Raw genomic sequence first — 800 nt, forward strand, 5'->3', positions numbered from 1 at the left:
AGCAGCCGCAGCAGACGAAAGAGCAGCAGCAGCAACAGCACCGTCAGCAGCAGCACAGGGATTACTAGCAGTTTCAATAGCCCCCCCGGCCCTCCTCAGCCTTCTTATAAGCAAGCAGCAACTGCAGCAGGAGCAGCAACTGCAGCAGCAGCAGCCGCAGCGCTGCATGCGGGAGAATCCACCGATGGGGACAGCAGCAGCAGCAGCAGCAGCAACAGCAACAGCAACAGCAGCAGCAGGAAGAAGGACCTGAAGTCTGCAGCAACTGAAGCAGCCGAAGCATCAGCAGCAGCAAATGCTGCTGTTACAAAGGCACCTGCAGCAGCAGGAGCAGCAGCAGCAGGAGCAGCAGCAGCAGCAGCAGCAGCAGCAAAGGCAGCATCAGGCGGAGCATCAAAAGCATCAGCAGCAGGACCAGCAGCAGCAGCAGAACCAGCAGCAGCACAAGCACCCGCACCAGCACCCGCACCCGCAGCACCAGCACCAGCAACAGCAACAGCAGCAACAGCAGCAGCAGCAACAGCAGCAGCAGCAGCAGGGCCTGCCTCTTCATTTGCGCGTTGCTGCATTACTTTTGGGGGTGCTTCACAAGCAGATGTTATTCCTGTTGAAGACTTTGAATTGTTTCCGCTGCTGCAGTGGCGCGACTCTCGGGGGAGAGTTTTTAATGATAGTCTATTCAATCAGCAGCAGCAGCAGCAGCAGCAGCAGCAGCAGCAGCAGCAGCAGGAGCAGCAGCAGCAGGAGGGGAAGGGAGAGGGAGAGGGAGTCGCTGGAGAAAATCAGGCGAGAAAGAGCGC

General features: G+C 58.4%; 1 protein-coding gene across 1 annotated transcript in view; it reads left to right on the top strand.

The window, feature by feature from the left end:
• The window catches only part of EAH_00030480 (endonuclease/exonuclease/phosphatase domain-containing protein, putative), a gene marked incomplete at both ends in the record, with an annotated part of 7,043 nt that overhangs the window by 834 nt on the left and 5,409 nt on the right, over nt 1–800 (top strand). The window contains one exon of the mRNA XM_013396142.1: nt 6–768. Within this exon, the coding sequence (XP_013251596.1) occupies nt 6–768 (763 nt within the window). The remainder of the gene's footprint in view (nt 1–5; nt 769–800) is intronic.

This window comes from Eimeria acervulina, genomic scaffold, assembly GCF_000499425.1.
Source record: "Eimeria acervulina Houghton genomic scaffold, Eah_scaff281, whole genome shotgun sequence".
In the NCBI taxonomy this organism is placed as follows: domain Eukaryota; phylum Apicomplexa; class Conoidasida; order Eucoccidiorida; family Eimeriidae; genus Eimeria; species Eimeria acervulina.